Genomic DNA, 20,801 nt, shown 5'->3' on the forward strand with positions numbered 1-20,801 from the left:
CATTTCATAATAAACTTAAAATACTACGCCGCTGCAACAGCGCGATAAATAAATTAATTCAAACAAACATCAAAGATCGAAGATTCGTTCTGATAGACTAGAATCCTAAAACTTCGTACGTAGCGAACGATGACGTCGTTTAGTGTTGTATCGAAAGAGCACTTCCGGTGGGCAGGGTTCGTCCACGTCCGCCACCCCCTTCAGCATGGCGCGGATTTCTGTGTTGTTTTTGGGTACCTGAAACAACAAAAAACACGCGTCGTTGGGTCAAGCAAAGATTTAATCGATTAAAATTGATTAGAAGTTAGAAATAATTATTAGAGAGGGTATAAATTAATTTTTCTTTTAGTTGAGATTGTGTCATGAGTGAAGTTGTTGTACAGGTGCGAAATAAATAATTTTCTTTTAATTAACAGTGAAATATTTAAATAAATATGTATACAGGAAAATTCAAATACATATATGCTAATTTCGTTATTTTTTGGGGAATTTATTACGTTAAAGAGGGTACCAAATCTCAATTTTTCTTTTAGTTGAGATTGGTGTCATGAGTGAAGTTGTTGTACAGGATAATTTTCTTTTAATTAACAGTGAAATATTTAAATAAATATGTATACAGGAAAATTCAAGTACATATATGCTAATTTCGTTACTTTTTGGAGAATTTGTTACGTTAAAGAGGGTACAATCAATTTTTCTTTTAGTTTTGAGATTGTGTCATGAGTGAAGTTGTTGTACAGGTGCGAAATAAATAATTTTCTTTTAATTGACAGTGAAATTAAAGGTATTAAGTATTAGTATGGTGTTTTTTCCCCCGAGCGGTCACCCATCCCGCGCTGCACGCGACGAAATGATGCTGAACGTCGGTGATCGAGGGAGCACCCAGCACCTCCACCGCGCCACACTCGCCCACGTATTAGTATTAGTATTTAAATAAATATGTATAGAGGAAAATTCAAATATTATAAGCTAATTTCGTTATTTTTTGTAGAATTTATTTAATTTTCAAGATTCTAAAATTGATGAAATCATTTTAAAAGTTAATTGTATATTCCTGTTAATATATTTGAGCTTTATTGTCTGTTAAGTTGTTTTTTAAGATTCAGAATTGTAATTTGAAGTCAAAATTAAAGATTCATAGGAGCTCCGTCTCATTTTCAAGCTGAGATCTCTAAAAAAGTGTCCCTGACATTTGTCAGAAGTCTATGTAATATTAATTTATGTTGGTACCTGTGTCTCCTTGTGATTTCCAGCTCGACAGGACCTTCTCTCACCGCTTTAAATAATTCGATAACTTCTTGGTGCGTATAACCACGCAGAACCTTTCCATTCAGGCTCAATATCTCGTCACCTGTAACAGAAAATGGCGGTCTGCTTATAGTCTTCGTTCAAACTGAGTGAGAACTATGTAATCAATGATTCTATAATATATTATATAATATTATATAAAATTTCATGAGGTAAAACAAGTCTTATTTGTTTTTTATTAACGATGACAAACATTTTCGACCTTTCATGGTCTTCTTTTGATGTGAAAAGAGAATCTACAATACAAGAACAAATAAATATAAATATATAAATAATAAATATATATAAATATGAATAATAAATGTATATAAATATAAATAAGTCTCATTCGTTTTTTAATAACGATAATAAACATTTTCGACTTTTCATGGTCTTTTTTTTATGTGAAAAGAGAATCTACAACAATATAAGAACAAATAAAGAGTAAAATAAATATACAATTTATATCATTAATCAAATTATGTTAAATCTACTATAAATTTAGGGGCACATATTTGATATTTTAAATTTTTATATTTGATTTTGTCAACAAGTTTATTTACAGTGACACGTTGTTGAGTGAAAAATAAAAAGATGATTTCAAATAGAAAAAAATGGCGATAGAAGAAGTGAATTAATCAAATTATTATATCTATTATAAATTTAGAGACACATATTTGATATTTTAAACTTTTATATTTGATTCTGTCAACAAGTTTATTTACAGTAAAATATTGTTGAATGAAAAATATGATTTGAAATAGAAAAAAAATGGGGATAGAAGAAGTGAATAATGCTTCTCTTAATGGAATATAAATTTCATTATTTATAATTTCTGGAATAGTACTCCCTCGATAAGGTTCACAGATGGAAGTTAGCGAACGATAGCGAGGGTTCACTGTACTCGTCTAGCGTGCTTGACAGGTTAACAATAGCGGGAGATGCGTTGCTCCTGCGCTTATGCAACTGCAACGACTGACGGCCCCGTTATACAAGCGAGCTGCAGGGTGCAGTGGCACGAGGAAACCGCGGACGTTCGCGTGCTCGTAAAAACCGTCGGGGATCGGTTGAAATTCGAAACGTGTTGCATGGAACCCGCCTATATAACGTGTTTGCCGCCTACCGCCACGCGAACCTTGCAAAAATCACTTAGAAGACAAGATTATGTGTGTATGTGTGTGTGTGTGTGTGTGAAATTTAATTCGTCGAAAAAGATCGCGACATACCATTGGCCAAACACACTAATTCCACCAAATAAAAATTTCATCGTTAAAGATTAATTAATTTTTATTTTATTGGTTCCTACTTCTTATATCAACTCTAAAATATTTTATTTTTCATGGATTTTGTATAGGAACCTAATTTAATTTAATTAGGAACTCAAATTCAGAAAATAAATAAAAATTTCATCGTTAAAGATTAATTAATTTTTATTTTATTGATCCCTACTTCTTATATCAACTCTAAAATATTTTATTTTTCATGGATTTTGTATAAGAACCTAATTTAATTAGGAACTCAAATTCAGACAATTTTTTACTTCGTATTATCCAGTTGGATTATTATATAATAATAATTGTTGCACCGTTTTGTAAAATTCTGCTCTGATTTTTAAGAACGTATAATGCATATCTTTGCCAGTAGATGTTTAATTAAAAATTAAAATTCTTAAATAATCTGTGGTCCTTCCTAAAGAAGATTTACCATATTTGCAATGTCAAAGAATGAAAAATGATCTGATAATTTCATATTTACTTAACACTTTGACTGCCACGTCATCCATATATGGGTTTAAGACTGTCCCACTATGGAATTGAAACAATTTATTCCGAAATTGAAATTGAAATGTTAAATAAATTTGTACGGGACGAAGTTTAACTTACGAAAATAAGTACCGAAGACAAGTAGTTATGCAGTTTACAATTGTCTAAAATCCAAGTTTTAACCGTAAAAATTGTACGATTTTGTTGTAGCAGTCAACGTGTTAACACATTACCGACCGATAGCCTATTAATCGACTGTTTTACCGACGCTTACCGGCTGAGAGCCTATCAATCAACTGTTTTATCGGTCGGTAAGCGTTGGCCGGTAAAACAGTCGGTTAATAGGCTATCGGTCGGTAAAGTAATACTGTCCACTTAATTTAGTCTGCAACGGTACATGAGTTAGACTTCTTTCGATGGTTTCTATTGGTCGTTACACTTTCCGTTCGATTGACAAAGCGAACGCGAGTCTCTGGGAACGAGAAACGGTAGAAAAGCGCTGACAAAGCTGACAAGTTGGCAAGCGTTGTCCCAGTGGCATGTTACAAAGGAGGAGATGGGACTGTTTAGAAATGCACGCGACGTCGGGTGTCGGATTAAAGATTCGAGGTCCGTGTGGCGACCACGGCGTGAATGCACGAACGAAAGACGACGTGTACGTGACGAATCGACACCTACCATACTCGCCACTGCTAAGATTCTGATCCTCAGCGAACTATGTCGATCAGGAATCTAAGACGGATTGCGTCACGTTTGGGAACGGAATGGCAACCCGAACGATTACGCCCTAGATACGCAAACCTCTAAAAGGAATAGCTGAATCCTAGCATAATCGCTCAGATCCAGGCTAAAAGATAACTTCCAGCTAGCTAATTTAGAGCTAGAGGTAGCTCTCATAAAATCTCATCTCTTGCCCACCTTGAGGACAAAGGTTATTTTTAACTAAATTAAACGAGATTTAAACAAAATTTTTTTGAATTTTTTGCTCATAAATCGCTAAATCTACAGTGAACAAAAATTCATCATACTTTACCTTGAAACAGCGACTTGGAGACGTCAGCCTGCCCTCCAGGGAACACCCTCCTCACGTAAATCCCCATTTCTCCCCTGGGACTGTCCCTACCACCCACAACGCTGAAGCCAAGACTGGGCTTGCCATAACCTTTCTCGAATTTGGCTACGTGCCTCGTCAAATACTGTTGCTGCTCCGTGGCGGACTCGAGACTGCTTTCCGCGCTCTTGCGATCCTTGGACAAGCACGAGAGCGGTAGAAAGTCCGGCCTTGTCGCCTGAATGCTCTCCTCGGACTTGCTCGATTTATCCAGCTGCACTTGCTGCGTCTGACCGTCGATCAACGACAGGTTGGAGAGATTCTTCGCGTTTTCCAGGTACTCGTACTCCCCGGGCAGTGTCGGCGGGCTGACGTACACCTGGGGCACCGTCTCCTCGTAGGCGGTGATCAAACGTATCTTGTTATCCGTGAAGGATTTCAGGAAATCCTGCACCTCCTCCAGGGTCTCCAGGGTCCTCAGCTCCTTGCCCTCCACCTCCACGATCTCATCACCCAGCCTCAGTCTCCCATCTCTGCAGGGAACAGTAAAAACCAAAGGTCATGCAAGCTAGCAAATTGGTCATTCTTAAATGCATAGATAAGTTTCATCTATATTAATACATTTCAATTAACTTTCAAAGAAGACTTGATCTTTGCTACCAGTACTGGAGAACAATCCATACCCAATTGATCCAACTATTTCACCCTCAAGCATTAGATCTTAAGACACTAACCTAACCCTTCCAACCCATTAAATTCGCCCTACCACGTACCTGTGAGCAATTCCATCGCTCTCCAGCTGTACAACGATGTACCGCAGCTCCCCCAAGCGTTGCTGCGCCAATCGAATGCCCAAGCTCTCCTTGGGGTCCCTCTTGTGAAGCTGCACCAAACGACACCGTCTGACCCTCTTGGGCGGCTGGATGATATCGCTGAGGAACCTGGTCTTGTCTTGCTGCAGTCTCATCCTATGTGCCGAGATGCCCATGGATTTAGGCGAGCACTGCAAGCTGGTCAGCCCGTTCCCGCAGACGGGGAACTGGGACATCGCTGCGTCGTCGTAGGTCTGATGAATGCTGGGTAGCATTCTGCCCGAGTTGCTCTGATGCCACCTGAGCCCGTCGATGCCATCGTTCAGCTCGGAATTCCCTGCTCTGAGGGTATCTGTATCGGAGTTCTCTCTTGTTCTGGGCTCCTGGTTCTCGTGGTCTTGGCACTCGCTGGGCGTGGAGCTCCTGATAGGCTTCTCCAGCTCGGAGTCGACGACGCTGCTGGTGTCCGAGCTATCCGTGCACTTCAGGCTGAGCCCCTCGTTTTCTGAGGCGGCTGCAGACTCTCCTCTGGGCCCGTCGCTGTCGTATCCGGACTCGTTCGAGCTCACGTAGTGGGATGAGAGCCTCTGCTCGCCGCTTGGCGCTGAGTTTCGCCGGTGATTCCTCAGCGTGGCCACCATGTCCAGGTCCACGTTCAACGACGACGTTTCGGAGAACCTGGACTCGTTCATCCTTCCAGGGAAGTCGACTCTGTCCTGGCTGGGGTCAACGTGGTGGACGGCGCAGTTCCCGCGAAGAGACATCGGGCTGCTGTCGTACGAGCTGTAGCAGCCGTTGTCCTCCTGCTGGAAGCTGTCGTCGATCCTCTCCAGGTGGCTGGGGTTCAGACTGTACCTGTCCTGCTCGCACCTGTTCGAGTTCTTGCGGAATTCCGCGTACGAGTTTCGTCCGGACTTGGAGGCGGTGGGCTCCTGGCACTTGCTGGTGCTCCCTCTGCCCAGATTGCTGTTCCTGGTACGACGTCGTCCTAGAGTCGTCGTGCCGGTGTACGAGTCCTCTATTTTCAAGGTGGGGAAGTGCTCCTCGGACGCTGTCTTGAACAATCGTTCGTCCTTCGACGCGAACGTGCTGTGACGTTCCTCGGGCAGCACGGAGAGCTTCGATCTCAGAAAAGCGTACGGGAAACTGGACTTCTTCGACTCCTTGAAGTCGCAGCTGCTGCTCTTCCTCATCGGGGACTCGTTCCTCGACTGACCAAAATCGCAGGAGCTGAAACTCGTCATCGAGGGGCCACCCAGGGGATAAAGCGTCGAGGAAGCGTCGCTGATATGGTCGTCGAAGACATCATCGTTCTGTCTTGCCAGGTCGTCGCAGGACACAGTCTTGTCCTTACGACCAGAGATCTGGAGGTCGATTCCTTCCGAAGGATCGTCTCCCTTCACGTAGGTAGGACTCGTGTTCAGCTGGCTGGTGCTGCAGCTCCTGAACAAGTTCTCCTTCTCAGAGGATTTCAATCTATCGTCCACGTTCTGAGACCGTCTGTTGCTCTTCGCAGAGTTCAGCATACCCGTGGAACCCATGCGGATGAAGAAGGACTTGAAGGGCGATGGGGATCGGTGAAACGTTCCCGGTGTTCTCTTCTCCGATTTCGAGTCTGGCAGCGATTTCTCCATTTTTGGAGTTAGGTTGTTGTTGTTGCTGGTGGTAGTGTTGTTGTTGTTGTTGTTGTTGTTCCCGTTGTCGGATCTCTCGGATATCGAGCATATCGTCTCGCGGGAACCTGCCCGCCGGAACGAGTCTATCTTCTTGCTCATCCTGCGTCCCCAGATTCCGAAACTTGAGCCTAGAAAAGGGTACAGGGGCATTGGTTTGTTTAAAGTAACGTACTTGGTAAACGTTAGTAATTATATGAATAAAAATTATAGTCAATTAGACCCTATATACAGTAAGGTAATTTAGAAATGCGAATATGGAAGTTATTCATACTCAGATACACCAATCGAAGAAGTAAAAAATACTTTGCTATTTGCCTTGGGGATTGAATGAAGACTTATTGGTAGTTTCTAGGAACCCATAGCTAGAGAGACAGAAACATAACTTGAAATCTACCATAAATATTCGAAAAAAAATACTGTTTGAAGTGCTTTATTTGGAAGTACAGGTATCCTCTGATTTTGGTGACCTAGTGATTGATTACTGTAGTGTTTCCATAAAGCAATATTTTCTAGAAGTATTGTAGCATCCAGGTCCATATTGTAACATCCTTTTATCGAGAAATGATGTAAAGTGGACGTAGATACGAAAGATTTCGTGGAATCCTTGGTGAGCGAGCGTTCGTTTAAGGAGGCAGAAAGAAGAGTCGGTGGCAGAGAGATACCGGGCCATCTTGAGGCACGAAAAACCACCCAGGCGACATATGGTCGCCCCCAGGAACGGTAGCAGAGAAACTCGAGCAACAGAGACGAGCTGCCCCAGGTGGTTCCGCGTATTTTGGGACTACTTTTTCGAGCCACCCCGGTTAACGGGGCCTCCTGCACGATGAGGAACGATTGTCAGGCCGCTCAGGTATCGGGTACACGTGTTTTGCGATAGCGCACCACAGACTACCGGGGTTATGGCCTCGTTAACGCCACACGTAACGTCAACTCACGCGGATACGTTCACCTGATTGTTTATACGCGGTTGGATTCATTTTCGTGAAATATTGCACAGCAAGGCCTCGATTGGACGGCGAATTAAATGCACAAGGATCGCAACAGGGGTCTTTTTGGCACTGATCTATTATTATATAATCGATGACCATTTTTGGCCATTCTTCTTGCAACCTATTTTTGGTGTTCGTCCACCATTGTATGACAAGTAGACTCTTTTCTAAAATCACTATATCTTCCGTTCAAAAGATCTCAACTACTCTGTTTCCCAATAGAGAATGAAAAGAGGAATGTAGAAGGTATTTGAAGCGTTCCATTTCAAGATAAAATGCAATTTCACCTAGAAAACATAGCAAAATGCAATTGCACCATTCATCTGTTTGCTCTATCAGTCTTTCTAATCTTCAACGAAACAGGAACGATCTTAATTGCGTGACTTATACTGCGTACACAAAATTAACTCGCTAATGCTCATCCAAGGCAGTGAAAGATGAGCAGTAAATACAGTTACATATATTAGTAACTGTCAATCTCCTTGATCTACAGCCGTGTCATGAATCATAAATAGCGTTATGGGGCGCTATGATCTTCCCTAGTAACGATCTCTACGGGTATAGAAAATGATGGAACCATGACCTGTGATGATGACCCATGATTTGTATATCTTTACTAGCATGCCCCGTCACGGCTTCGCTCGACCTTGTTCAAAAGCAATTTATGACCAGACGGATCGTCCTGACATATATATCCGCGATAATGCAATTCTCTCGCGAGAAAGCGCTCGAGAAGCTTCGCCACCTGGCGGTAATATCGCGGTACTGCTACGGGCGAGGTATCGCGCGGGCCGAATACGCGCATGCGCGCGCAAGTAGACTGTCGTATACAGGGGTCACGTGGTCTGCCAAACAGTCGATCGCATGAAATCTTTGCATATAAATTACATGTTAATAACGCGCTTCTGAGACATGCTACATGGCCTATGCCCGTCCTAGAGTATGCAGAAATATCGTGTCAAAATTTGAGGAAAATCGGTTCAATAAAAACGATATTTTAAGATAAATCTAACTTTTCCATGAACGTTCATTGAAAGTGACAAATATTGGAATCACTGACCACGATCCAACGGTAACAGATATTAGAAGAGATTAGAAAATCTAAAACCTACGATTTCGTAACTTCTGTGCTCGATGAAACCCGTACGAGGCCAGTGCATTCTAATTCTAATATCGACGAATTAATTAACACCGATGTAATCGAGAAACTTGAGCGACACGGTATCGATTACTCATCGGACAGACATCGATATCAACCACAATGGAGAGCCGATATTCTTCGAATCAATCTTGGAAGAGAAAATAGGAAAATTCGTTATAAGTGCACCGTGACAAGTGCCTTACACTCTCATTAAGGTAACGAGTAGCATCCGCGGCGATATTTGCATGAGCGCCTATCAGCGTCCAGCACGACCTCAATGACGCGTCAGAGTCATTGCTTTATCGTTGATTAATTAGTCCCTTAATTAATCAACCGCGATAGACCCATTCGATGCATGCAATACGTAATTACAAGAAGACCATCCAGGATGATTACAGTTATTCTCTATTAATAGACGTCGAACTCGAATCAAAGAAATTTTGGCGCTGTCAATTCTTATTTCACATTTAAAAATTCGAAAATGTTTTTTCCTTGTCAGGAGTAAGATAAAGCAGAACAGGTAATAAATTGCCACCTAAAGGATCTCGTATTGATCTATAGATCACTCTCAGAATGTACTAACTGTAACACACGTGTTAATTAAATCCTATATATTAGTTATTAACACTTTACCGACCGATAGCCTATTAATCGACTGTTTTACCGACCGATAGCCTATTAACCAACTGTTTTATCGGTCGGTAAGTGTTGGCCGGTAAAACAGTCGATTAATAGGCTATCGGTCGGTAAAGTGTTAATAAACGTTAATTAAAGTAATATATTCGTTAAATCGAGGTGGTGAATTTTCCCCCGCGAGCCGCAAATCGAAACGTAGTTAATGTTAATTCACTCACCGTGCGCATTTCCGGGAAAAATGTGCACCAATTTCCGGAAATCTCAAATTACCAACGCGTCAAACCGACTGGAACTTTGTCAGAGACCCCGAGTTTCGTTTCCATCGTCAGAAATACGCTAGGCAAACAAAATCACCGCGAGCTGTCAATTCACCCTGATTCAATTGCCCTGACACGACGAAACCAACCCTCCCAGACACGGTATACGGTTCGCGTGGCTTTTGAAATCGCGATAAATCGGGGAACGAATTTTTACGGGGCGCCTGTCGTCGTTCGTAACCGAGGAGCAACTGTTTCCAGAGGCAAGGATGACGGTGACGACGCGTTATCCGCAATTTAATTCTAGAAGGCACCGTGACACGGCCAGAACCGTGGCCTATTAAACCAAACCTGCGACGACGTTTTAAAAGCCAGCTCCTCGCTTTGATCCGGTCTCCAAATCCCCCGTGAACGCTAAATACCGCTAATGCCAACCGCGAATTCATCGTGACTTCGGGATCTCTGCACATGGGCCTGAGCTGTGGGAAAACTGCTACGATACTTCGTTTATGCTCTACGAATCGTCCACTCTTGTCTCTGGTGTCAAACAAATCAATTTATTGGGTTCTTTTCAAAGTAATTTCATTTTGTTCAACGAAACAAGTTTGTTATAATATATATGTCGAAATCCATCACAAAATTTTAGTTATCAAATTGCATATTACTTCACGTTGTCTCTATCGGTCGGTAAGCGTTGGTCGGTAAAGAAGTTGATTGATAAACTCTCAGTCGGTAAGCGTTGGTCGGTAAAACAGTCGATCAATAGGCTATCGGTCGGTAATGTGTTAACATTTGGATGTGACCTTTGAAGATAGTCCAGTTGGTTCTCTGACTATCGAAACGTTTGAGAAAAGGAAGTATTCGAAACAGAAAAGGACAATTTTCGTTTAATATTCTTGCTTGTTAATAAAGTGTGTGTTCTCCCAGTTATTAGTCGATCGTTTATCTAGTTAAAAGTTTCAAACAAAGGCTTGGATGCCTGAGAGGAGCTAGAAGGACGTAGAAGTAGAGCAATGGCTGATGAAGACACATTACACTGTTCTCCATCTGCCTTTTCCACTATTAAACATTGTCAACTTATTCCAACGAGCTGTTTTAAATTTCCTACCCCTCACAAGATGAAAAGCAAACTTTATCTTCGTACAGAATGTAATTGCATGTACGTAAATAGATTTCTCGAGGCCCAAGCAGCGTAGAATTCCTTCCAAGAGATCTACTTACTTTGCATTTGAATTTTCCTTTTTACGAAATGAAAGATTGTTTATTTGCTAATTAAATCTAGTGATATTTTTCATTTTCATGAGAACCGATTAATAGGCTACCCGGTCGGTAAAGTGTTGAGCGGTAGAAAACTGACTTATCGGCTATCTGTCGGTAAAAAGTCGATTAATAGGCTACCCGGTCGGTAAAAAACTGATTTATCGGCTATCGGTCGGTAAAGTGTTAAGAAGGTGTTATTATGCATGCGTTGAACTGCAGAATGCAACACAGTGACGAGTGCATACCGCGTTTTAACAAAGCAAACACAGCTCGGGGCCCGATTAGTGGAAGGATGCGAAGTTCGATCGTTAGCAACCGCTTTTCGGTTCTGGGAAGAAATCCAACTGTGAAACACAGAGAGCAACAGTACTTCGCGATCCGTTGCTACGAAGCAAATGACACGAGAGTCATCAGAGCATGGTGGTCTGTTCGAGGGCACTTAGGCTCGCCACATCAGGAAGCGGTGTCCTGCGTAGGCAGTCGAGGAAGAAAGGAACTACACGTCACGTCGATACTATCTCCTATTGTCAGCTTTCTTTTGTTAAATCAAAATTGACGACATAAATAAGAAATTGAAAACAGAAGAATTGTTATTTGCTCATAGCCATTTTGGACATTCTGGTGTTTCAATATATTCGTTAAAAAAATTGAATTCTTCGCAATATATGGAAAACCAGGTAATTTTAATCATCTTAAACTTTTGAAATCTTTCCAAAAAATGAAACTTTTTCAGAACAGAATAATCTTTGTTTGCTTATAGCCATTTTGGACATTCTGGTGTTTCAATATATTCGTTAAAAAAATTGAATTCTTCGCAATATATGGAAAACCAGGTAATTTTAATCATCTTAAACTTTTGAAATCTTTCCAAAAAATGAAACTTTTTCAGAACAGAATAATCTTTGTTTGCTTATAGCCATTTTGGACATTCTGGTGTTTCAATATATTCGTAAAAAAATTGAATTCTTTGCAACATATCGAAAAACCAGATACAATACTCATCAAAGATAATTTCAATCATCTTAAAGTAAATTTTTGAAATTTTTTCAAAAATTGAAACTTTCTCAGAAACTCTAAATCTAATATTCAAGTGGTCGATAAAATCGTTTTGCAAAGCTAGAAAAAGTATCTAAATTTCAAGATTTCAGATTCCACGCATCCTTGTCCATTGTCCAGTTCCACGTATACTTTTATTTTTTTTTGGCATAGCCAGTTGCAAAATAAACGCAGCTCGAAGAGACGTAAGAGAAACATTGCACATGGCTACTGTTCAGGATCGGGTCAACCTTGCATCCGAGCGAACCTTGCGCATTCCGTGCATCCTGCGGTCGCGCTATAATAATTCACAAATTGCGTAACCGTTGCATCTCGATGCACCGACAAGAGACACCTGCGAGAGGGCCGCATTCCTATATGCACCGCGAGCGTTCTTCGACGTGCAGAAGTCGAAGATACGTTTCTCGATTCGAGAAATGCTCGTCGAGATGAAACTGTGATGAAAAAAAGGGAACCTTGTGCACAGTGGGTATTAGATTTGGGTTAAAAAGTAGTAGTCCTTCGATTACTAAATGAAAGTTCATTCTTTGGTTTAGAAGGACGTCTTTACTCTGCTAAAACTGAACTAGAAGTGACAGGACGCTTAGGTACCCTAAAAAGGAAAACTGGCGTCCACTTGAAAAGAAAGAAACCATTGCCTGCATCGTGTTTATTTCCCTTGGACGATGGACAGTGTTTATCACTGTTTGATTCAGTTTTGTGAAGGATTATTTATTAATAATCCAACAGTGGGCAATTCAAACGATCCAAATGGACAAACTCAAGAAGCATATTCATCAATTTTTTGCCACCATTTACTTTTTATAGATATTTATAGGTTAAAACGATAATATAAACGCATAGTAATATAATAATAATAATGATGATGATGTTTGTCAGTTAGTTAGTTAGTTTGTCAGCTAGTTACTTAGTTTAGTCAGCTAGTTACTTAGTTTGTCAGCTAGTTACTTAGTTTAGTCAGCTAGTTACTTAGTATGTCACCTAGTTACTTAGTTTAGTCAGCTAGTTACTTAGTTTGTCACCTAGTTACTTAGTTTAGTCAGCTAGTTACTTAGTTTAGTCAGCTAGTTACTTAGTTTGTCACCTAGTTACTTAGTTTAGTCACCTAGTTACTTAGTTTAGTCAGCTAGTTACTTAGTTTGTCACCTAGTTACTTAGTTTAGTCAGCTAGTAACTTAATTTGTCAGCTAGTTACTTAGCTTGCAGTTAGTTAGTTAATTTGTCAGTTAGTTAGTTAGTTTGTCAGTTAGATAGTTAGTTTGCAGTCAGCTCGTTAGTTTGCAGTTAGTTAGTTAATTTGTCAGTTAGTTAGTTAGTTAGTTTAGTCAGCTAGTTACTTTTTTAGTTATTTTTTGCGACCATTTGCTTTTTATACATATTTACGGGTTTTAACGATAATATAAACGCATCGTAATATAATAATAATAATAATAATGATGTTTGTCAATTAGTTACTTAGTTTGTCAGCTAGTTACTTAGTTTGTCACCTAGTTACTTAGTTTGTCAGCTAGTAAATTAGTTTAGTCAGTTAGTTAGTTAGTTTGCATTAAATTAGTTAGTTTATCAGTTAGTTAGTTAGTTAGTTTGTCAGTTAGTAACTTATTTTAGTCAGCTAGTTACTTAGTTTAGTCAGCTAGTTACTTTTTTAGTTATTTTTTGCCACCATTTGCTTTTTATACATATTTGCGGGCTTTAACGATAATATAAACGCATCGTAATATAATAATAATAATAATAATGATATTTGTCAATTAGTTACTTAGTTTGTCAGCTAGTTACTTAGTTTAGTCACCTAGTTACTTAGTTTGTCAGCTAGTTACTTAGTTTGTCAGCTAGTTACTTAGTCTGTTAGTTATGATGATATTAATTATTCTTGTTTTAGTCTTTTTTAACCATTCTGCAGTGTCCTTCAAGGACCTCGTCATGTCCATCTTTGAGAAAGTTTATAATTTCATTTCGAACCATTTTCAATATTTTTTCTTCAGCATTTCTGACATCAAAATAATTAACAATGAATACAGTGCTATATCAGCTAACAATCAAACAATTTTTATGAATTTAAGCATGCTACAGTATACATAAAATAAATTTATAGAATTTGGGGCTGTTTCGATAACAATAATCATTTTGTCCACCTAGATTTACGAAATTAGCCACTGTACGACGTTCTAACTGTACTCATTTCGAGGAAACTCGCTGGAAGATCCGCCGGTTTGTCGTGACAGTTTAGAAAGTCGTTGATTTTGTTGTGATAGGCTCCACGTAGAATCGCGACACGTTACGATAGTTTAGAAAGTTGCATTGTGACGATCGAAGCTACCTGAATTTCGAGGGACCGCCATTTTTGTCACACGTTGGGCAACACTCACTTTAAATTCATTTCCAATGGAAAATTTACTCAAAATTAAATGTTTTCCAGAAGAATATTTAATCGAAAATAAATTTGTATAAATATAAGGTCATTTAGTAATAATTTGGTTATATAAATAAATTATCCAAATTATATAAGTGATATAAAACTATTTTCAAAGTAAATATCGAAATAAATATAAAGGACAGCAAAAATTATAATACTAGTTTTATTCATCAAATAAAGGATTAAAAGCCCTTTAAAATGAAACTTGCTTCACGTCGATAGTGTATTTAGTTCCGAAGATACAAAGATTTTTATTTCAAGTCGATAATGTCACTAGTTCTGGAAATATAAAGGTTCGAAGCGTTTGTTTACATTTCATTGTTTACGTCGAGAGGTCATTGACCTTTCGTGTTTGTGGGGAAACAGTAAACATTACGTCGAGAGGTCATTGACCTTACGTGTTTGTAGTAAATAGTAAACAGTAAACATTACGTCGAGAGGTCATTGACCTTACGTGGTTTGTAGTAAATAGTAAACATTACGTCGAGAGGTCATTGACAGAGGTCACTTCTATTCTTATTGTTTACTTTCTGAGAAATAATATGTAGTCTCTTTTGCCTGTAATGATCGGGCGTCTTATTTTGGCCTATAGAATCTCCCATTAAAATTTGTAATTAGTGGCCGAACACCCTGTATATAGTCCCAGTATTCAGTTTCCATTGTCTTAGGACAGTCCAATAACGCGTATTAAAAATACTGAAACTTTAGACGCGTGCAGTTCCGAAACTACTAGGGCTTTATTAATTATTAAGGTATTGTTAGAAGCGGTGAACCTTCCCCTTTAAAACGGTTTTTGGTTTTTGACGATCGGACATTCCGTTCACGAGATATCGTAATTTATGTAAAAGGTAATTTTTTAAATTCCGCTGTGCTCTCGCTTCCCCGTGTTAGACAAGGCTATTAAACGCGTATTAAAAATAGTTAAACTTTGGACGCGTGCAGTTCCGAAACTACTAGGGCTTTATTAATTATTAAGGTATTGTTAGAAGCGGTGAACCTTCCCCTTTAAAATGGCTTTTGGTTTTTGACGATCGGACATTCCGTTCTCGAGATATCGTAATTTATGTAAAGCGGTAATTTTTCTTAATTTGACTATCTCTGTCTTCGTCTGACGCGTTACGCCGGGGCCTCCTTGTCGCACGTGAGTCGAGACAGTCACGTGACCAGGAAGACGTAGTATTTACTACGCACTGTTTACTATTTTCGCGCGCGCGAGTTCATTGATAACAATGAATGTAAACAAAGGCCCTCGTATCTAAGAAACTAGCCACCGCGTCGACTTGAAATTAAAATCGCCATATCTCCGGAACTAATTACGCTATCGACTCGCACAAACGCTCATTTTAAAGGGCATTTCATCCTCTATCCGATGACTATACAAACTATTATAATTTATTTTATCTTCCATGTTTATTTTGCAATTTACTTTCACGCGATCGACTTGAAACTAAAATCCTCATATCTACGGAACTAATTACGCTATCGACTCGTTCAAACGCTCATTTTAAAGGGCATTTCATCCCCTATCCGATGACTATACAAACTATTATAATTTATTTTATCTTCCATGTTTATTTTGCAATTTACTTTGACGCGATCGACTTGAAACTAAAATCCTCATATCTACGGAACTAATTACGCTGTCGACTCGCACAAACGCTCATTTTAAAGGGCATTTCATCCTCTATCCGATGACTATAAAAACTATTGCAATTTATTTTATCTTCCATGTTTATTTTCACATTTACTTTGAAGCTACATGCCTAAAGAAGTTTCAGCAGTTCCTACTGATCGTACGACTGTATATTATACGATATAATGCAGAAATTAGGCGATTAGAAATCATTTGACCATGGTAGGAACAGGTATACACGAAGTGTCGGTAATGTAATATACCATGACACTCAATTTTCCAGAAAATTTCATGCAGATTTTATTCCAAGTACAAAATAACCTTCCTCGATACGATACCTAGAAAATTTGTGCCTTATTTATAATTTTTACGAAAGCATCATTGTTTAAGTATTATAGGAAAATTAATTTTCATAGTAATTCATCGTAGAAGAAATTTAAATGCAAATTGATAGCATTTTATAGATCGTTCGTTGAAGATATAAAATGCAATTTATTACAGAAATTATTAAAACTTGAACAGTAAATAGCATCTGACGAGTGAAGAGAAATACGGCTTCCCCAAGGTTTTTCTTTTTCCACTTACGTGGGATTTTCTAGCTACAAGGAAACACAAAGTGATCGTTAAACTTGTCTTCGGATAATCAAACACCTATTAGCATAAGAAAATTGATGGAATTTATTTATCACCCGGGATAATCATAGAGCTATGAATCCCCCATTAGACGTAACGAATCGCGCTTTCCTGTCAACAGGAGCTACAATTTCTCTGTGATAGAAAATTACGATGGCCCTTTTTTAATCCTCTTTTCAGTAAAACCTGTGTTATACCACGATTACATTAAAAGCTTGAAATATGTAGCTAAACCGTGTATTTAGAATTATGGCGTCGAGAAATATGTATTTACATACGTCAGTGTCTCGTGGAAAAATTTTAATAACCCATAGGAATATCAAACAACCATAACTTTTTATTTGTAATATAGTGGTAGGAATTTTTATTTGTTTACCTAGACGCTCTCAGAGTGGTCAAAATTAAAAAAACATTCATGAAGAAATTTAGAGAATTTCACGTAAAATAAACTTGCATAAATATTAAATATTAAGGACCTCCTTCTTTATAAACCCTATGAATTGTTTGCTTTATCGAAATTGATGCAAAATCACACATTTAGAAAATAAAATGATGCTATAATACGAAACACAGTAAGGAAATTTGATTTTAACAAGTTTGTCTTGGAAATTCCAGTCACGTGTATGATTTCTTATTAAAAACATTCTTTTACATCATTAAGAGGCTACTACTATAACTAACTAGACTTTTGCAATACAGCAGAGTTTTCCTTCTTGATATTGCATTGACAAACACCATGTATAAGGAAAATCTCTTGTATTACACAAGAATTCTTAAGAAAATTTTTTTGGATTTATTGAAAATCCAATATATAATTTTAATAACTAATTATTGTAAGGGGAGTAATGACTTACTTTTAGATATGTATTATTGAGCCAATCCTGGCGGCACTGCAATGCCAGGCTGACTCGCGACAGAGGTGGAGCAAGCCCCAACGGCTCCGTCAATTTCCAAAAATCAGATTAATATTCTGGACTCCCCGATGGGGAGTGTATCAGATATTAAGCTGATAAGAACAGATACTACACTTTGATCTTAGCCATCAGGCCGAGAAGCGATACTAGAGCTACGTTTTCCATTCTATATAATGTGTACAGGATGCAAATTTCGCAGCGAGAAGCGATCGACCGCCGCGTCCGCCTGGCGGCGGCTCGTCGAACTTCTCGACCGTAGCGCGAGAGCACGGACCAACTGGGTGCTCCAGGAACGTACCTACAACGTCCAGGTCCTACTAAATGATCGATAACTTCATTATTTCTGGAAAAATTTCGTTTAACGTCTCCCTTTAACGAAAAATTCGATTTTCATGAAATTCGAAAATATTTACCCGGCGATTTTTTGTCGAACTTATCGAGTGATTACGTTTCTATTTATAGAGTATAAAGCTCTCAACAGAATTAGTAATCTCTAATTTTTTCAGAATTTTCGAAGGCGTGGAACGTAGTGAAAAAGCTTTATATTGCCGTAATTACTTACATACGTGACCATGTTCATATTTTTACAGCTATTGCGTAACATTATGACTATTAATGCGTAATTTTGTCAGATTTATTGGAAAAGTGCGTTATTGTTAAAGAATTATTAATTAATATTTCCTAATTTTCCTCACGGAAAAGTTACGAAATATGAATTAATATAATTCTTTAACAATAACGCACATTTCCAAAAAATCTGACAAAATTACGCATTAATAGTCATAATGTTACGCAATAGCTGTAAAAATATGAACATGGTCACGTATGTAAGTAATTAAGGCAATATAAAGCTTCTTCACCATTTTTTATTTTTTTCACTACGTTACACCCCTTCGAAAAATCTGAAAAAATTCTCGAATATTTACATCAGTCGATAGAATGATCATGAATTTTTTCATAATTTTTCATCGAGCAGAACGGGAGATATCAAGGACAAAAGAATGATTATTAACCCTGTTCACTTTGATTTGGGGACACTTTTATCATTTTTAGACTCGAAAGTGCAATTTTCTGGCAAAATACCCTAAACCTATTACTGGGTTAGGTTTGGGTTAGGTCTGAGTTAGATTTCGGTTAGGTCTGAGTTAGATCTGAATTAGATTTGGGTTAGGTCTGACTTAGATCTGAGTTAGATTTCGGTTAGGTCTGGATTAGGTCTGGGTTAGGTCTGGGTTAGGTCTGGGTTAGATCTGAGTTAGATTTCGGTTAGGTCTGAGTTAGATCTGAATTAGATTTGGGTTAGGTCTGACTTAGATCTGAGTTAGATTTCGGTTAGGTCTGGATTAGGTCTGGATTAGGTCTGGGTTAGGTCTGGGTTAGATCTGAGTTAGATTTCGGTTAGGTCTGAGTTAGATCTGAATTAGATTTGGGTTAGGTCTGACTTAGATCTCAGTTAGATTTCGGTTAGGTCTGGATTAGGTCTGGGTTAGGTCTGGGTTAGGTCTGGGTTAGATCTGAGTTAGATTTCGGTTAGGTCTGAGTTAGATCTGAATTAGATTTGGGTTAGGTCTGACTTAGATCTCAGTTAGATTTCGGTTAGGTCTGGATTAGGTCTGGATTAGGTCTGGGTTAGGTCTGGGTTAGATCTGAGTTAGATTTCGGTTAGGTCTGAGTTAGATCTGAATTAGATTTGGGTTAGGTCTGACTTAGATCTCAGTTAGATTTCGGTTAGGTCTGGATTAGGTCTGGGTTAGGTCTGGGTTAGGTCTGAATTAAGTCTGGGTTAGGTCTGGGTTAGGTCTGGATTAAGTCTGGATTAAGTCTGAATTAAGTCTGAATTAAGTCTGAATTAGATATGATTCTCGTGCAAGTGTTTGGTCATTCCATCCGTAAACTTCGTAGAAAGGGGAACCACAGAACCAAAGTTTCGATGACTTTCCCTTCGATTTCGACCCTCACAGACTCCTCACATCCAATTAACCAAAATAAATAAGACTAGCTTTGTCAAAAATGCAGAAACCTCGAAGCAACCTCGAAATCCGTCAGACATCAGGGGAAAAAAGGTGATAATTTTGATCGATTTAAATTGACGAAAGGCTTAAATCTCGAATATCGAATGCTTCAATAGATCCGCGATACGAGCGATCCTGTTTCGTGGCCGCTTTTTACCCGCGAATTAATCGATCACTTCGAGTTAATTGACACCGACAGATTCTATCACAAATTACCTCGCTGTTTCTCGGGCTCGTGTTCGACGATGAACGCGGGTACAGCGGTGACCATTTGATAATCGGCCTCGGCTACGTCCTGCTCCTGATCCTGCTTCGTGGCGAGCAACGCCTGCATGGCGCTCGCGTCCCCGCAGCTCCTCCTGGTGTACTTTGTCCTCGAGACCCTCAGCAGGGCGGCTGGGCCGATACCCTGACAGTTGTCCCCCGGCGGCTCGTCCAGGGTCGTCGGGCTCGACAACGACAGAGCAACGTCATCGGCGCTGTGGCGCCTAGACTTCGACAGACGCTTAAACATCCTTCCTGCAACCAAACAAAATCCCATCCAATCAATAACAGCTCAAAAACAACACTCATTCACTCATTAACACGAAACACCATTCATTCACGTTTAGAATTCATCATTTCTCGAAACAAACGAAGATAGTCACTTTGCTCCAACGATTCAGAGATTCTTTAAATGATATTAAAAGCGCCAAGGAAATGAAAAGACTGATACTGATACTATAAATACTGGTGAGATGGTGCAGAGAGCTTGATCAACTATTCTCAAAAGATTCACTAACAGAAATGGCTGCAATCTCTTGAGGATCAATCAGTCTAAGTTATGGGGAACCTGGAAAAGGAAAAGTAACAGAGATTGCAGAATTATTAGCAAAAGGACACTCGTAATCTCCACATTATAATTAAAACAAGTGTCAAGGAAATGAAAAGACTGATACTGACGCTATAGATACTGGTGAGATGGTGCAGAGAGCTTGATCAACTATTCTCAAAAGATTCACTAACAGAAATGGCTGCAATCTCTTGAGGATCAATCAGTCTAAGTTATGGGGAACCTGGAAAAGGAAAAGTAACAGAGATTGCAGAATTATTAGCAAAAGGACACTTGTAATCTCCACATTATAATTAAAACAAGTGTCAAGGAAATGAAAAGACTGATACTGACGCTATAAATACTGGTGAGATGGTGCAGAGAGCTTGATCAACTATTCTCAAAAGATTCACTAACAGAAATGGCTGCAATCTCTTGAGGATCAATCAGTCTA

The 20,801-nt window shown here is 39.2% G+C and overlaps 1 protein-coding gene and 1 non-coding gene across 2 annotated transcripts; both read right to left on the reverse strand.

Annotated features, from left to right (window-relative positions):
• Nucleotides 1-114: 114 nt before the first annotated feature.
• LOC122402854 lies at nucleotides 115-20,050 on the reverse strand. Its single transcript, XM_043405998.1, has 5 exons — nucleotides 19,753-20,050; nucleotides 4,875-6,717; nucleotides 4,084-4,634; nucleotides 1,231-1,351; nucleotides 115-237 (listed from the first exon to the last, which is right to left on the reverse strand). Exons 1-5 carry the CDS (start codon nucleotides 20,048-20,050, stop codon nucleotides 201-203), a joined length of 2,850 nt encoding a protein of 949 aa, XP_043261933.1. The 3' UTR covers nucleotides 115-200.
• LOC122402855 lies at nucleotides 17,476-17,669 on the reverse strand. Its single transcript, XR_006259556.1, has one exon. It is a non-coding gene; the product is annotated as a U2 spliceosomal RNA (small nuclear RNA).
• Nucleotides 20,051-20,801: the final 751 nt, after the last annotated feature.

This window comes from Colletes gigas, unplaced genomic scaffold (genome assembly GCF_013123115.1).
Source record: "Colletes gigas isolate AHSC1104 unplaced genomic scaffold, ASM1312311v1 Colletes_gigas_Sc00040, whole genome shotgun sequence".
Taxonomy (NCBI): Eukaryota; Metazoa; Arthropoda; class Insecta; order Hymenoptera; family Colletidae; genus Colletes; species Colletes gigas.

Bases quoted from the DNA above. Each gene is read 5' to 3' on its own strand.
- LOC122402854 (XM_043405998.1), bottom strand. From the start codon at position 20,050: ATGTTTAAGCGTCTGTCGAAGTCTAGGCGCCACAGCGCCGATGACGTT. The intron at 1,352-4,083 runs GTAAAGTATGAT...TTTCTGTTACAG, and splicing joins CTCCAAGTCGCTGTTTCAAG to GTGACGAGATATTGAGCCTG. The intron at 238-1,230 runs GTACCAACATAA...TTGTTGTTTCAG, and splicing joins GAAATCACAAGGAGACACAG to GTACCCAAAAACAACACAGA.